Genomic DNA, 16,359 nt, shown 5'->3' with positions numbered 1-16,359 from the left:
TTTTTCCACTAAAACATCATTTTAATGAGCTCTCTGTGTATGATTGCTATAATACTTCACTGATCTAGTCTCAACCAAATATTTTTTAAAGGGAGATTTTTTTTTTTTTTTTTTTTTTTTTTAGAATCCATTCTCTTACTTGTCTATTATGCCCTTGTTAAAAGCAATACAGCTTTGTTTTTGGCTTTTGGTTTTTTGGTTTTTTTTTAAGATATGTGTATGTGATGTAAAGGTTACTTGTACTGATTTGAAGCACAAAGCTAGCCTATTTGTATTCTGCTTAAAATCATAAATCCTGAAAATTTATTTCTACCCAAGCTTGTCCCTCCATTAGGGCAGGAAATGTTAACTACATGTTTCTGTCTAGCACCTGCCACAGCCATGCTTGCATATTCGAGGGCTTGCCTTTTCAACTTGTGATCCATGACAGAAGTCAGCATTCTCTAGGCTTTTCCTAGCCCCTGGCCTGCCTGACTTTTCATCTGCCCCCTTTCTAAGGTTTGGATTTCCAATGATCTGGCTCTGTCTTGGGGAAACTTAAGAGTTTTTTATTGGTTAGTCTCCTGGCAGTATGACCCAGGAAGATTATAGTGGTCTTCCAAAGTCTTTTCACTCCTCATGCTTTAATCTCCTCACCTGACCCAAGTATGGGAATATTAGCCATACCATTGAACCTGTTTCAATGGGATTTTTATAAGGATAAGTTGAGATAATAAATATGAAATGCAAATAATAATTATTGTTGTTATTTGGCTTCCTCAGGATTCTTTGTCAGCAAGATGAGATCTCCTCCCCTAAAAAGACGTTAGTATGATGCTCTTTTAGATTTATCTTATATTTAAATATCATTTAGGTGGGTGGTACTTTACCCTGGGCACTGGATTTCCTCTTCTGGGGTGGGAAATGGTGTCCACATAGTATGTGCATAATTGTATAGAAAAATCAGCTAATTTTTTCAGAAAGTAACTCTGCCATCATTATTGTTGAAAAGGCCTTTCTGATGAGCAGAGAGCCTGAAATATGGCTTGATAGCTTATTAGTATTGATCATAGGGGAAGGACAGTTGAGTGGATAATATTTTCATTTGAACTCAGGCTGTGTTTGCTTGTAATTTTGTATGCTGATTTACCATTGGACAGAATATTTGGTTTTTGTTTAAAGTAATTGCTTAATAGTAAACAATCATATATAGAAAATTATACTCAAGATCTCCTGGCTAACTCAACTCTTACTTAACCCTGTGGTCTTCTCTGTTTTTTTATCTGAGTATATATCTATGTACACATTGTATAATTCAAAACGTGATTTTTTTTTAGCCCAATATATTTTTTTAAAATTTTCTATCTGCTTACCTGTTATTCTTCTTATTTACCTTTTTCTGTTGATTTCTCATAATCCATGGAATTTATATGCACATTCACAGTCCTTTATGTGCAATTCCAAAATCTGAAAAGCTCTGAAAACCAAAAAATATTTTCATAATTTATTTGACATCAGAACCTGACCTGAGCTCAATTCATTACTTGGCAAAAGCTACATGAACTGACATTTAACTGTTTATGTTTTGTCTTTTATTTATCTCTGTAAATATGAATATTTACACATTTTACTGTAGATATATCAGTATGTTTGATAACAGGGTGCTGCTTCAGGTTATACTTAGAAGTGCTACATAGTATATACCAGGTTATCTTTGTAAAATCCCCAAAATTTTTAATGTAGAAACACAACTGGATCCAGGGGGCTGTGATTTAGGATAATGGGTCTGCGTCTTCATTTCCTTCATTTTCTCTATGGTTTAGGTCCCCTTCACCCTCTCCATTTTCAGCTGTTATAAATAACATGACTTAAAATAATTTGTTTTAGCTTTTTTCTTTTAAATTTCAGTAGACCCTTGATATTCACAAAGGATATTTCTGAGATCATCTCAGGTTCCTATATTCTTGACTGTGGTGGTATTTAACCAGAGTGCTGGCTTTCTACTCAGTTACATGATTCTTGAGGGTTATATTTTTTCTGTTTGTCCTCATGCCACAACTTGATCCCTATATCAAAATTTTATGCCAGAGTTTTTATTTCTCACTTGAAGGCCATTTTTTTAGGAAAAGAAAAAAATTCATAACAGTTACTTTATACATGATGATGACTAGAGAATACCAACAGCAAATAATAAAACCATATTGAAATGGGGTTGCTGAGCTATTAGATTCATTCTCTAAAATACAGCCTGAAGCAGAGGATTCAGATTTATGCCTCTGCCAAGTTTAATCTAGCCCCTGACCAAGCAAGCTTATGACATGCCACAGACCTTTTAGGTTGCTCACTGACAATCAGAACTTTCAATCTGTGAATGCCAAGGGTCTGTATACTTTTTTCTTATAATAAAGACTTTAATTCAAATCTTTTTACTGTGTACTTTTTCAACTTTGCTCCTTTGCCACACCCATTCTTGTTCATTACAAGTCCTGCAGAATATTGTCTCTTACCTCCTATTCTTTTCCAATAATTCCACATTGATTTCTGTGGTCAGTCACCTTGAGACTCACCTCTTAATTGCACTAGATGTGGGTCCCCAGTTTACCTGCCTCAGTCTCCTCATTCTGACTGTACTGGTCTTTGTCTCCTCTCCTACCTTACTATCCTCTCCTCCACTAAGATGAAAACAAACACAGGAAAAACTCAAACTTCAGAACCTAGAATCTGGAGCTTCCCATTTATACTTTACTGGATCTGCCTCTCTGTATCAAGCTTTTAAAATATTTGCTTCTTAATCTCAAGATTAGATTGTTAAAAACATTTTTTAAATTTAGAAAGCAGAGAAAATGCAACATTTTCACTTTAATAACTTAGTGCTGGTCAGACTTGAAGACCTCTTGATTTTATTAAGAGCACAATTGAAAAGAAAATTAAAACATTTTAAACCTTAAAGAAAAGTAGCTTAAGATGAAAAGAAATGATTTTGCTCATGCTTAGAACCATTGTCAATGTCTTATCTTTGGAAAATATGTTAAATTAGGTTGCCAAATAGGCATTTAGTAGGTAAGGTGAATTAAAGCATCCTGTATTCATAATAACTAAATAAATCTGAAAGTTAACAGGAACAAACTGATGGTTACTTTCATACTGATTGCCTGACACACTTTTTTAAAAATATAAAATATCATTATGTCCATAAAATTACTGCCTGTCCTTGTAGAAAATTTGTAGAGAAAAGTAGAAAAATCCCCATCATTCTATCATTGGAACACAACCAAAGTTAAAATTTTGGTGTATTTCCCTATAGTTCTATGTGTGTGTATGTACACATAAGTAATCTTATTTGTGACATTTGCAATCTGACTTCTTAATGATGACAGAATGCTGGGTTAAACAGTCAACTAAAAAAGAATGTGTGCAACCTCCTGTTGGTCCCTTTCTAGCTTTGCTTGATCCCATCAGCAGCAGAGCACTATTCAGTGATTTCATTGAGTGGGGACGGAACCACCTTATTCTGGTGGAACAGATTGCCTGATCCTGTGCTTTTCCCTTGAATTTTAAAGCCAAAACCTCTGTCAGATGCCATTGAGGAGGCTACTCTGGTTTATCTTGGTCTCAAATTTGCATTTTTGGTAGGCTTATTCCTCAAGTAATTTGACATCTCTAGTTAGATCATTCCCTAATCAAATTTTAACAAAAAAAAAGTATGAGAGATGAAGATTTCTACTGTTATTACTTTGCTTTAAGATAATGATTTTCTGGTCCTTTAATGAAACTCATTAGCCTCACGTCTCTTATTTTTACAGTAATAGTAATAGATATCAAGCATAGTTGATTACAAAGGGAAAAGGTTGTAATTCATTTTGAAAGTTAATTTAATTATTAATTAGGTCATCCACTGGTGCATCAACTGGTACTAAAACCACCCCTGACTGCTGCTTTGTTTCCATCTTATTTAGCCTAAATTCTGATAATCCTGATCAGCTTAAAAAAAAAATTCCAATACAATACAAAACTGATACTTCTGTCAGCTGCCAAACTTTTTGGATAGAGTATCAAAAGCTATGTTAAATAGTTTAAATAACATAAATACATAATATTGTGCAAAGTTCCATAGTAATGTGCTTTGAAAGAGGATCCTCAAAGTGATATTGGCATTAGACAAAATTCAGGGAGTAGAGAGTTACATTTTTGTCTTTCTACTGGTGCTCCTCGGTTACATAGCCTAACATCTGAAGTTATTTTGAAGGTGTTTTAAATTGTCCCATCCTGCTGATGGAGAGAAGAGGCTATAAAAATTATACTACTCCTAGCTGAAACTCTGAAAGATTTTTATCACCCCAGTTTGTAAGCCACAAGTCAGAAAATTCAAATAATAATTAATCCTCGCTTAGTCTGATTTCAATAGCAAGCATCCGAGTATTGATATGTCTGATGATTATAACATTAAGTGACTGAAGGTTATCATACCAGAATCAAATGCATAATGACGGGTCATTCCTGCCATAAGCCGGCCAGAATAAGCAGCAATTAGGTTATCTCTGCTCTTAGACAGAGCCCCTGAGTCGTGAACATGGTAACTAAAACAAGAAAGTGACACCAGCTGCTTATTAAGCAATAACTGTTGTTCATTTGAATTACAATTCACCTTGGCCCTCCACCTGCTTTCTTACTGGTCTGGCCTACCTTCTTTCAGGCCCAGGCCTGGGAGTGCTTGCAAGATATAGTTGGGGTAAAATGTTGACTTTTGGTGGACACCACGGAGTCACATTGATGCAGATAAGGCACATGGCTGTGGCAGGATTCAGCTCCTTCATCAATTTTCAGGTTAGTATGGCTGAATCAATTATAGTTTGTAGAAGTTCCCTTACTGCAGACTTTACTGGCAGTTGAGACCGGGATCTTTCTTCCATTAGAGACATGGTGATATGCCACATTACTTTGGAATACAATGTTGGACATGGTTGCAGTCATATGGAGAACCAGTATAGGTATTTGTTTAATTTATTCAAACTTTTATTCTTCTAGACAACCCTTCCTCAGACAGTTTTCTTGGCTCAGGAGACCTAAGAACCTTTGGCCAGAGTGCAAATGGCCAGTGGAGAAATTCCACTCCAGCATCAGGTTCAACTTTACAAAAATCAAGAAACAGCCGAAGTCTTTACCTCGAAACCCGAAAGACCTCAAGGTAAGTATTCTGGCTGCTCAGTTCACAAGCTCTTCCTCCAATATAAGGGAAAATGGCTATATGGCATTTTTTAAAAGTAACACCACTTTTGAACTTTAAACCATAGAGATAATGGACAAATTCATTTTGAACTTTCAACTTTTAATTTATCTGGTGCTGGATTTTGGTGACAGCCAAATCTTATAATTAGAGGGAGAGAGTTTTGAGGGAAACCTTGGTGGATATGAGTGTATTGGGACCCTTCAGAATCAATATGACTATTTTGAACCTTAAAGTGAAAATTGATCAATTTCTGCAACTTCAGTAGCAAAGAAACCAGCACATTTTGTAGGCTCTCATGTGAGCAGAGACCTGACTTAAACCATAGTAACCTCACACCTTAGTCAACTACTTCTATTATAAAATTAGACTCAGAAAGAACTTGATCATATGTAGCCTAACTTATAAGCCCTGCTTATTCCCTCACCAAACTTCTACTGATTATTAAAGGCAGATGAAATTTGGCTTAGAAACTTTTCCCTCAAGTACTTTATTAGTAAATATTTCTTTTTTAATATGGTATTTATGACTTCTTAAATATTACTCTGGTGATGGATTTTAGGCATGTGGGATCATTCAATTTCCTGCTTAGTCAAAGCTAAGCTTTCTGGTGCTGATTGAAACCAGCAAGATGGTTTTTATTTTATTTTATAATTATTAGCACATGGACTCTGGAAACATGTGTGAGTACTCCCAGGGATTGTCTTCCCCACTTCTTAATATTTTTTAAAGTTACATAATAATTCATTAACACAGTCACATTGTAAAAGTTAAAACATTGCCAATAAAGCCAAAGATCCCTTGACCACTACTCACAGTCTTACCCCCTTCCCCTTCATGCGTTTCCTTCCAAATCTTTTCCTATGCTTGTTTCTCTTTCACTTTCTCTTGCTTAGATATAGAATGATATATATGCTGTGTAATACTATAAAATGTATAATATGTTATCTTCATTAAAGATATTCTGTATGCATCATTTGGCAAGTTGCTTTTTTTCCTCAATAATGCCATACTGTTATTTTTTTTAATAATGTTATTACAGAAACAGTGCTCATGCTTTGTACAAAATCAGAAAATACAGATAAGCACAAATAAACAATAAAAACATCATATTCCCACCAGTCAGAGGTCACCTTTGTAATGTCTTAGTACATGTCCTTCCAGATATTTTTCTGTTTGCACACATTGTTTTCCAAAAATGAGTTCATATTGTGCATATTCTTTTGTAATCTTTTTCAATCATCTTCTCTTTTTCATTCAGTAAATTTTATCTTATACACTGAATGAGTTATATTTAAGTTTTCCTAGTTGACCCCAAAGTATCCTTTACAGCTAGTTTGTCCAAAGCAGTATGCAGTTTAAAATTGCATCTGGTATTTATCACCCTTAAGTCTCTTACAATCTTGAACAGCTCCCCCTTTTTTTATGACATGACTTTTTTCTGCAGAATGTTCCACCTTTTGGATTTGACAAGTTGCTTTCCCATAGTATCATTATTTTGTCCTCTATCCTCTGTATATTTTATAAACTAGATTTTTGACTTTAATAAAAGCTGATACTGTGTTACATCATATTAGAAAACCTACAGTCCTATCATTAGTGATGCTGGATTGACCTCTAGATTAGAGTGATAGCGCTCTGGTCCTTAATTGTACAGTTAGATTTTCTTCCCCCTTGTGACTAGAAAGTAATCTAAATGATGTTACTTTGGCATTTTATGAACGACCAGTTTCAAATCAGCCTAGGAGTTACTAATATCAATTGATAATCCTTAGCTGATAATAATTTTTTAATTGAGGTATAATTGACATATAACATTATGGTAGTTTCGGGTGTGCAGCATAGTGATGCAATATTTGTATATTGATCACCACAATAAGTTTAGTTAAGATCCATCACCATACATGGTTACAAAATATTTTTTCTTGTGATGAGAACTTTTAAGATCTACTTTCTCAGTAACTTTCAAATATGAAATATGGTATTATTAACTGTAGTCACCATGCTCTACATTACATCCCCATGACTTACTTTTTTTATCACTGGAAGTTTGTACCTTTTGACCTCCTTTGACCTGATAATAATTTTAGTAGTTAATGAAGTAGTATTTTTCTAATTTTATCATTTCTTTTACACTAATTAATTGGCACTCTGCTATAAGGGAGAGCTTTTTTCCTCATTAGTTAGGGCTGTTTGGTTACCCTGAAATAGTTTTCCTACTGGGAAAGCAGGGTATGTGATTAGATCTTTCTTTTGCATTACCAATTTTCAAAGTAAGTTTTTTTTTTAAATCGCCACTTCATGTGGTTCAAATGAATTTTTCTGTTCCTTTTTCAGTGTCATGGATTCAGTGTGTTTTAATCCACTACTACAATCATTATTCTTTTAGTGCTTACATTCTCACAACTTTGGCTAGTGGAAGTTCCTTCAGGCTTATGTCTGTGTCTGACTCAACCTCATTAGTTGTTGGCAGCACCCTTGCTTTCTGGCATCGCAAGTGCCCTCATACTGTTTCTTTAGAGAGAAGAATCTTTTGCATTAAACACACACACACACTCTAGGAAAAATAAATACAAAAGACATTGTAGGGAATTCATTATATCTTTACCAAGCAAATTACATTGCCCTTGCCATTTTTTCCTAGCCACATCTACCCATCCTAAGAAAAGAACCGTGTTTCTGAAATTCCAAGTTCTTGCTCCTTTCCCCACTCTAACACACATAGGAAACATTAGAGTTTGAAGAGTTAGAGGGAGTAGATGTACTTTTTAATTTTCGTTAGACCTAGTCTGATTTCATTTGGATCAGAGCACATGTACTGATTTAAAGAGTTCATTTCAATAAGTTCAGCTTAGTCAGCTATGTACTTTATTCTTCATCCTCAGCAGAAAGAAAGAAAATTAATTATATTGAGCACAAGTACCTGTGCTGGGTAATGATATTTGAAAGAGAGCACATAGAAAAAAACTTTAAATTATTAACCTAACCTTAGAGATAGAACTGGATTTTGAGTCCACAAAAATATTTTTCTTGCCAATTTTTCCCATTATTTGAGGCACATATGGTATAAAGAAACAAAGCAAAATTCTCCTTCAAAAGAAGTAGATAGGGCAGAAGGAGCAGTCACAGTGATGCAGCCTCATAAAAAGCCATCTCGTTTTTTTTTTAATGGAGGATGGGAGCCCTCTGTTGGTCTTTTAGGAAACTTAAATTCAGTTGAAAAACAGTTGAGAAGCTTCAGCTTTATCCATCTTTGCATATGTAATCTTAAAATAATTCCCTCCAGAAGGCTGGGAGAGGGGACCGCAGGGAGTAAATAGAAAGTGTGTACGTATTAGCACACCTAGAACCCAGGTACATACCTAGAACCCAGGTTTTCTGAAGAAGTCTAATCTGATAGTCTTTCTGTCATACCACACAGGTCTATGGTTCCTGACCAAAGGAACTTCTAGATGGTGAAGCTAAGAAATACAGTTTTAGGTGTTTGATAATTACATAGTTTGGCAGTTTAAGACCTCCTAAGTGGCAGAACTTAATGCAGCAACTCATATCATTTCTTGTGTATTTCCCTCACAGGGTACATCTGTCATTTTGATCATTTTTTGTTTTTGTTATTTCTTAAAAGGGAAAATAATCACCTGGTTAGATTTTTACTTACTGTTCTTGTCTTTTCTTACAAACTTTTTTTTTTTTTTAGTGGATTATCAAACACTTTTACAGGAAAGTCAAACCATCACTGTCATGTGTCTGCATATGAAAAATCTTTTCCTATTAAGCCTGTTCCAAGTCCATCTTGGAGTGGTTCATGTCGTCGAAATCTTTTGAGCCCCAAGAAAACTCAGAGGCGACACATTAGTACAGCAGAAGAGGTAAGGAAAACCTGCAACAAAAGCTACTAAAAGTTAGACTCTCCCTACATTCAGCCATTTGTTCCCTCTGACTTAGATGTTTATTAACCATTCCATTAATCCTTTCTGTGTTTTTTTTTCTTTCTTAATTGCTCTTTTTGAGTGCCAGCATCTCTTCTAAAGAAAGTAAGGAGATATTTTATCAGGACTTCAGTATTTTTCTTACCATCTTCTATTCCTGTTGGACAGCACACTTAATCTTCAGTATTGTCTGAGTGGCTTCTCATACATCAAACTCTCTCTGTTCTCTTTTGGACCCTTATTAAAGCTCTAGTTTCATGTGGCAAAGCTGTTAACCTTGCTGGATTTGATACCTGCTCTTCTTACTAGGATAATTTTTCCTCAATATAGAAGAAAAATCCAGAAGCCAGCTAAATAATTTACATCCTTTCATTTGAGTAAGATCTTTGAGATCATAAACTTTCTCCACAAGAAAGATGTTGTGTTGACACTATGTTATATTCATTCAGCAAACTTAGGAAAAAATCAGTTCCTTATATATAACATATAATTTATACAATAAGGAGATGTGCTTACACCTGTTCAATTAAATATTTATTGTGCATCTAGTCAGCTTTGGACTGGTTGCTGTGGAGATACAAATGAATAATAATGACCTCATACTTATATAGCATTAGAGTTCCCAGTGTGCTTTCCACATGTATTATTGTTTTGAATTCTTTTAACCTTGTGAAATAGGTAGAGATGAGGTAATAACCACATTTTACAAAGTTGGAAAGTAAAGGTCAGAGGTCACACAACTAATAAATGACCAGTCTGCAGCCCAGTTCTTCTACAGGAGTGTAGAAGGTATGCTCTCTGTTATACAGCATGGTTATGTGGTTCCTGTCCATTGGCGCTTACAGACCGTGGAGTCAAGAATATAGCATTATGTGCTAAATAATTATGTAATTTGGCGGTGAAGATCTCTTAGGTGGCAAAACTTGATTATATGTTACATAGTTAGTTTAAAATGCTGTATATTTTTTGGTTTTAAATTTGAATTGAATCTAAAATATTCAAGCAGAGGATGACAGAGCTAGTAAATCATAATTATCAGGGGGAAGGATGGACAAGAAACTGGCACCAGTTGCATTTGGTGATAAGAGCTGAGCAACAGTTATGAAAGGGCGATTTTTCACTGTACCTTTTGTAACATTGAATTTAGTACAATCTGTGTATCAGTTACTACATACATAATTCTTTTTTAGTTACTGGAGCTGTGGGGGTTGTGCTTGTGCTAGAGTGCAGGCAGCCAGCAGGGTACCGAGAGACTTGTGGGGACCGAGACGGTAACAGCATGGCAGCTGGTACAGGCCTCCCAAACCCATTCCTGCCCCGTGTGGCTGCTGCTGGCATCACCAGTGCCCTTTAGAATGTGTTCATTGTAAGCCCCCCATTCACCCACTAGCCAACCAGTCCCTGGGACCACTCAGCCCCTCCTCCTTTCGCCTCCACTTCCAGCCTGAAGACTTGGACTGACCCAATACTTTCATCCTTCCAATCCATCTTCCAGGCCACAGTCTGGGTCAAGGGAGGACATGAAGCTGGTTTCTCTTTCCTTCTGCAGTGTCAAAAAGATGCCAAGGATTGAACCTATCCTATGGAACAAGAGATGCAGGGAATTTTGTCTCAGTCATTTTTAAGTCTATAATCTGCTGTGAAAAGCAAGTCACCTGTAGTGTAGAAATATGGAGTAACCCGTATTATATGAACGAGGTGAAATATTGGACCAAACTTTATTAAATGAAACTCTCAACAGATTAGATATTTAGTCTTGGATATTACAGATAATCCAGATTAAAATGTTACTTTTCCCCCCTGGACTAAAATTATTGATGGGAGCTTATAAGCTGGAGGAAAAGTTATTTTCCATGGAAATATTGGGATCTCTAAGAAACATCTGTTGCTTATGTTAAAGAAGGAGAATTGTGTATGAATCTTACTTCTGGAGTTGTCTAACACCTTCAGGAATATGAAGCTATCAGCGGAATTAACAAGTCACCACTGTGCTGTTCAGTCTTACAACGGGTTTGAAGATAATACATGAGGAAGAAGAATTTGGAAATATGCAGGTGGTGGCTGTACCACTTGGCTGATTCAAGGGCAACATTAAAGAACGATACTATCCAATAGGGCAGGGGTCCCCAACACCCCGGCCACAGACCGGTATCAGTCCCTGGCCTGTTAGGAACTGGTCTGCACAGCAGGAGGTGAGTGGCCGGTGGGCAGGTGAGCGAGTGAAGCTTCATCTGTATTTACAGCCACTCGCCATCACTCACAATACCGCCTGAGCTCTGCCTCCTGTCAGATCAGCGGTGGCATTAGATTCTCATAGGAGCTTGAACTCTACCATGAACTGCGCATATGAGGGATCTAGGTTGCACGCTCCTTGTGAGAATCTAATGCCTGATGATCTGAGGTGGAGCTGAGGTGGTGATGCTAGCACCGGGGAGCGGCTGCAAATACAGATTATCATTAGCAGAGAGGTTTGACTGCACAGAGACCATAATAAGTCAACTGCTTGCAGACTCATATCAAAACCCTATCAGTGAGTGGCAAGTGAAAACAAGCTCAGGGCTCACACTGATTCTGCATTTTGGTGACTTGTATAATTATTTCATTATATATTGCAGTATAATAATAGAAATAAAGTGCACAATAAATGTAATGCACTTGAATCATTCCGAAACCATCCCCCACTCCCCGCGTTCCAAGGAAAAATTGTCTTCCATGAAACCAGTCCCTGTTGCCAAAAAGGTTGGGGACCACTGCAGTAGGGTTACCACCAGCCACGTGCACTATTTAAGTTAATTCAAATTAAATAAAAGTGTAGTTTCTCAGTCACACTAGCCATATTTCAAGTACTCATTAGCCATATATGGCTAGTGGCTACCATATTGGACAGTACAAACAGATCATTTCCATTATCACAGAAGGTTCTCTTAGCACTGTTACAGAGGATGAGAGTTTCTGTTTAGGAAAGAAAAAAATATTAGGGACAATAGAAATGTTAAATAGTAAAAACACAAGTAGTTTCTTTTCAATTATATGTTGTTTCCAGACATGCTTCTCTGCTACATATTGAGCAGCATTTTAAGATGTTAGACTGCCTTACAGATGTCACTGATGGTTTTATTCTTTTTTTTTTTTTAAGAAAAACATCCTTTACTAATTGTCCTTATACTTACTAAACTTTCTTTGGTCCTTTATTAGGTTTGAAACATAACGTTAGCCAACTTCCTTTAACATTTTATACAATTATAGCTTCCTTTCCTCTCAATTTCCTAATTTGCTTTCTCAATAGAAAATAGTTTAAGAAGTTATATACATAGAAAGAATTTTTTTTTTTTTTACTTTATAGTACCAGATGCTCCAAAAAAGGATTATGTTTGAAGTTTCCTCCTTGCATCTTGCATTTGCTTTTGGTAAAGCCAAATGTTATGTGTTCTTTTGAGAGTTGCTTAGACTATTCTTTCTTTGTCCAAAATGGTTCTAAATAAAATGTAATATACCCAGTGTTTTTTTGTTTAATGAAGCCCCCAAAAGAAAAGTGCCTTGCATCATTTTAAAAAAACATAAATTCTTGAAACTTCCAAATAAACATGTAGAACAGTGAAAACTTCTTAACCTTTTTTCTGTAATTTCTTTTTAAAACCATAAATCAGTTTAAACTGAAAGTATGGGATTTGAAGGAGTTCAGATAATTATTTGGAATATGGATTTATTTCTCTTCATTTTATGTTGTCTAATGACTGAGGTTGTTCAGGCTCAGACAGAAGCTTTTCTTTGAAGATATATTTATTGGGGAAAAAGATTTGTGGGGACTTTTGTGTATGTTAAATTATTTTTAAAAATCAACTCTGCGTTCAGTTAATCTAGATTTCTTGTAATTTGCATTAGCTGAGTTGCTTAATGGATCCTTGGTTTATTCATGTTTTATTTATAAGTATAAAAAATTTTTTTCTTTTTTTTTTTTGGCTGCGTTGGGTCTTTGTTACTGCACACGGGTGACTCTTCGTTGCAGTGTGTGGGCTTCTCATTGGGGTGGCTTCTCTTGTTGCGGAGCACGGCCTCTAGGCACATGGGCTTCAGTAGTTGCAGCTGTGGGCTCAGTGGTTGCAACATGTGGGCGTAGTTACTCCACGCCATGTGGGATCTTCACGGACCAGAGATCAAACCCTTGTCCCCTGCATGGGCAGACGGATTCTTAACCACTGCGCCACCAGGGAAGTCCTAAGTATAAAAATTTATTTCAAGAAAACATTTCACTGTGTGATATCAGGAAGGAGGGAAATGTTTCTAACTTTTTATGGTTTAAGTCTTTTTAAAAAAAATTTTATTGGATTGTAGTTGATTTACAGTGTTGTGTTAATTTCAGGTTTACAGCAAAGTGATTCAGTTATACATATATTTATTCTTTTTCAGATTCTTTTCTCATATAGGTTATCACAGAATATTCAGTAGATTTCCCTGTGCTATAGAGTAGGTCCTTGTTGGTTGTCTATCTTATATATTGTAGTAGATGTACGTTAATCCCAAGCTCCTGATTTATTCTTCCCCCCACCTCATGTTTCCCTTTTTGGTTGAAGTGTTTAGGGTACCACAAATAAAGGTCCTTTCTTTTTTTTCTTTTTTTCTTTAAAGGTCATTTCTATCTCATTATTCTTGGTGTTCTCTGGAGGTCTTTAAGTGATGGGCATATTTCTTTATTTTCCCTTGGTATACAGAGTAACCTCCTACACCAGTTTATCTGCTTTACTTTCCTCCCTATGTTATGATAATACAGTCAAAGCTTTTTAAGATGTAGTTTCTTGGGACAATGCAAATGAACTAAAATGATTGAGTTAATATCCATGACTCAGGTGTGGTATTCCACTTATGGTTTCCCTTCCCTCCTTCCATTTTACTACCCCTGAAAACAACATACTGTTAACCCCATAGTATTGTGGATTAGGTTACTTGGTGTAGTGGGAAGGTAGAGTCAAGATTTACATGGAGGGGTATTCAAAATTCCAGTTGTTAAAGTGCCAGATAACACAACTTTCCTGTATATAGATCACAGTGGAGTTGGTTGGCAAAGATCTCTCTTACAATCTAATAATCTGTAATGATGCTTCATTCTTCATATTATCGACTTGAAGAATTTTCATAATAGCCAATTTATGTTTTAACAAAGAGGCATTTATTTTAATTATGTTTTTTAATACTGTAGACAGTCTCTTCACAAACACTAAAAAAGAAGACCACCATCATCTTGAATATAATATTAATGTCTAAGAGATAAAATAATGGTGTTTATTTTCTTCATATAGAGCATTGCAAATTTGTTTTTTCTCTTGGGTCTATTTTGCCACCAAATGCTCAACTAGTTCTACCTTTTCTGATCACTCAACTATTCAGATTTAAGGATAGCACTTTCTCATAAGGGGTTGTCATGCAGCACAGTACAATGTGTATCTTGTTAGATCAGTAACATTATACTGACAATGTAATTGAAATTTACTATGTACAAAAAAAAGATTCAAGATGAAAAAATTTAGTGTCTTTTTAACTTTGCATAGATAATTGCTTTATTGTGCTTTTAAAAATTAATTAATTAATTTTTGGCTGTGTTGGGTCTTCGTTGCTGTGCACGGGCTTTCTCTAGTTGCGGTGAGCGGGAGCTACTCTTCGTTGCAGTGCACAGGCTTCTCACTGAGGTGGCTTCTCTTGTTGCGGAGCACGGGCTCTAGGCACGCGGGCTTCAGTAGTTGCGGCACGTGGGCTCAGTAGTTGTGGCTCGTGAGCTCTAGAGCGCAGGCTCAGTAGTTGTGGCGCATGGGCTTAGTTGCTCTGCAGCATGTGGAGTCTTCCCAGACCAGGGCTTGAACCCGTGTCTCCAGCATTGGCAGGCGGATTCTTAACCATTGCACCACGAGGGAAGTCCCTTCACTGTGCTTTTAAGGAACATTTGAAACTGAATGAAATGCTTATGTGCATATTGAAATGTCACAGTGTAGGGTGTTGCTAGCACTGGCACAAAGTATTAAAATTATTTTGTGAAGATTGGTGCTTGTATTAAACTCTATATAAGATTTTGAAAATACTGGGGCATGTTATTTAATGAATGCAGCCCATTGCTTCAGGGGATCTGTGCAGAGTAGATACTTTACCATGATTATAGTTACAAGTCCTTATGTAATCTGGTTCTCTAGTAAGTGACCTCATTTCTTACTATTCTTCTCCTGATTCACACTGACCTTACTATTCCATCAAGCATATTTCTGTCTCAGGGCCTTTGCATTTGCTCTGACTCTACCTGGAACACTTTATAAATTTCTATGACTGATTCTTCCTTTGATTTAGGTTTCTATTGAAATATCACCTTTTTAGAAAGGTCTTACCTGTTCTTGCTGTTCGTCCTCCATCACTTTCTATTCTCTTATCTTTCATACTACTTGACTAGTTTATTTGTCAGTCTTTCAGCTGTAATGTAAGCTTCACAAGGGCATTGCCTTTATTTTATTCAGTGTGGTATCTTAGTGACTGGAGCATAGTAGGTGTTTAAGTCAATAAGTGAATTATGTTGTAGATGTAGAGTATGTGCTTTTCCCTAAATTCAGTATTGGGACTTGAGTGGGGAAAAAAGGTAAATAATGAAAACCATCTCTGGAAAATACTTACACTCTTAAAAATTGGATAGAATAGGAAACTTTAGCAAGATATCCCACTTGACTGTTCTGGTTACTTCCTTGTGGTTTTTCTTATAGGTATTAGGAGTCAAGGGATTTGTTGGAGTCCTATTTAGAGGTCCTCAAATGTTTTATTTCTGGCACTCTATAAGTGACACAAAAGTGGCCTTCTGCTTTCATATCCTGTAGTTTCTCTATGCTGTTATTTACGTATATGCCCCATAATTTTCCAAAATATACTGTCTGGTATTTGCTTCACTCAACTCCTCTTATGTATACTTTATAACTTTCTAGAATATTATTAATGAACCATAATTCTTAATTATCGTGAGGACGCTGCCAGAGCTTTGACAGAGCTTCTGGAAGTCTAGATACTACTTTGAGAAACATTTGCCTCGTTGGATGTATTTAAGATTTTTTTTTTCTTTTATAGACAGTTCAAGAGGAAGAACGAGAGATTTACAGACAGCTGCTACAGATGGTCACAGGGAAACAGTTTTCTGTAGCCAAACCCACCATGCACTTTCCTTTACACTTGTGAGTCACGGAAACATTTTTCAAATGAATTTAATTC

General features: G+C 36.1%; 2 protein-coding genes across 5 annotated transcripts in view; one reads left to right on the top strand and one right to left on the bottom strand.

The window, feature by feature from the left end:
- PFKM (phosphofructokinase, muscle) overlaps window positions 1–16,359 on the bottom strand; it is a 478,771-nt gene that overhangs the window by 49,878 nt on the left and 412,534 nt on the right. The window lies entirely within an intron of this gene.
- The window catches only part of SENP1 (SUMO specific peptidase 1), a 62,590-nt gene that overhangs the window by 7,824 nt on the left and 38,407 nt on the right, over window positions 1–16,359 (top strand). For 2 of the 4 annotated variants that reach the window (XM_067009182.1, XM_059080409.2), the window contains exons 5-8: window positions 763–804; window positions 5,005–5,164; window positions 8,901–9,072; window positions 16,219–16,322. In XM_067009182.1, coding sequence (XP_066865283.1) covers window positions 763–804; window positions 5,005–5,164; window positions 8,901–9,072; window positions 16,219–16,322 — 478 coding nt within the window. The remainder of the gene's footprint in view (window positions 1–762; window positions 805–5,004; window positions 5,165–8,900; window positions 9,073–16,218; window positions 16,323–16,359) is intronic. The other 2 variants (XM_067009183.1, XM_059080410.2) reach the window with 1 other exon arrangement.

The sequence above is a fragment of the Kogia breviceps genome, chromosome 12 (genome assembly GCF_026419965.1).
Source record: "Kogia breviceps isolate mKogBre1 chromosome 12, mKogBre1 haplotype 1, whole genome shotgun sequence".
NCBI lineage: Eukaryota > Metazoa > Chordata > Mammalia > Artiodactyla > Physeteridae > Kogia > Kogia breviceps.
This window is presented reverse-complemented; position numbering and strand designations above follow the sequence as displayed.